Here is a 314-nt window from a genome sequence, read left to right on the forward strand (position 1 = left end):
GGAGACAGTTTGCTGATTGCTTGGACTGTTGATAGAGAAGGAAACCTCAGAGCCCCAGTATGTCTAGAACTATCCATACTAAAACACATGCAGCAGCAGCAGCAGCAGCAGCAGCAGCAACAGCAGCAGCAGCAGCAGGAGCAGAAGGGGCAGCAGCAGCAGGAGGAGCAGCAGGAAGAACAGCAGCAGCAGCAGAAGAGTACATGTCTTCTGCCGTTGCTGGAGGGATGCATGCCGCCCATTAACCACCAGCAGCAGCAGCAGCAGCAGCAGCAGCAACAGCAGCAGCAGCAGCAGCAGCAGCAGCAGCAGCA

General features: G+C 56.4%; 2 protein-coding genes across 2 annotated transcripts in view; both read left to right on the top strand.

Moving 5' to 3' along the window:
- EMH_0071820 (WD-40 repeat-containing protein, putative) overlaps positions 1 to 32 on the top strand; it is a gene marked incomplete at both ends in the record, with an annotated part of 1,932 nt that extends 1,900 nt beyond the window's left edge. Inside the window, one exon of the mRNA XM_013499142.1 lies at positions 1 to 32. Within this exon, the coding sequence (XP_013354596.1) occupies positions 1 to 32 (32 nt within the window).
- Positions 33 to 87: 55 nt separating this feature from the next.
- Positions 88 to 314, top strand: part of EMH_0071830 (uncharacterized protein) — a gene marked incomplete at both ends in the record, with an annotated part of 446 nt that continues 219 nt past the window's right edge. The window contains one exon of the mRNA XM_013499143.1: positions 88 to 313. Within this exon, the coding sequence (XP_013354597.1) occupies positions 88 to 313 (226 nt within the window). The remainder of the gene's footprint in view (position 314) is intronic.

Source organism: Eimeria mitis, genomic scaffold, assembly GCF_000499745.2.
Source record: "Eimeria mitis Houghton genomic scaffold, Emh_scaff4039, whole genome shotgun sequence".
Classification (NCBI taxonomy): Eukaryota; Apicomplexa; class Conoidasida; order Eucoccidiorida; family Eimeriidae; genus Eimeria; species Eimeria mitis.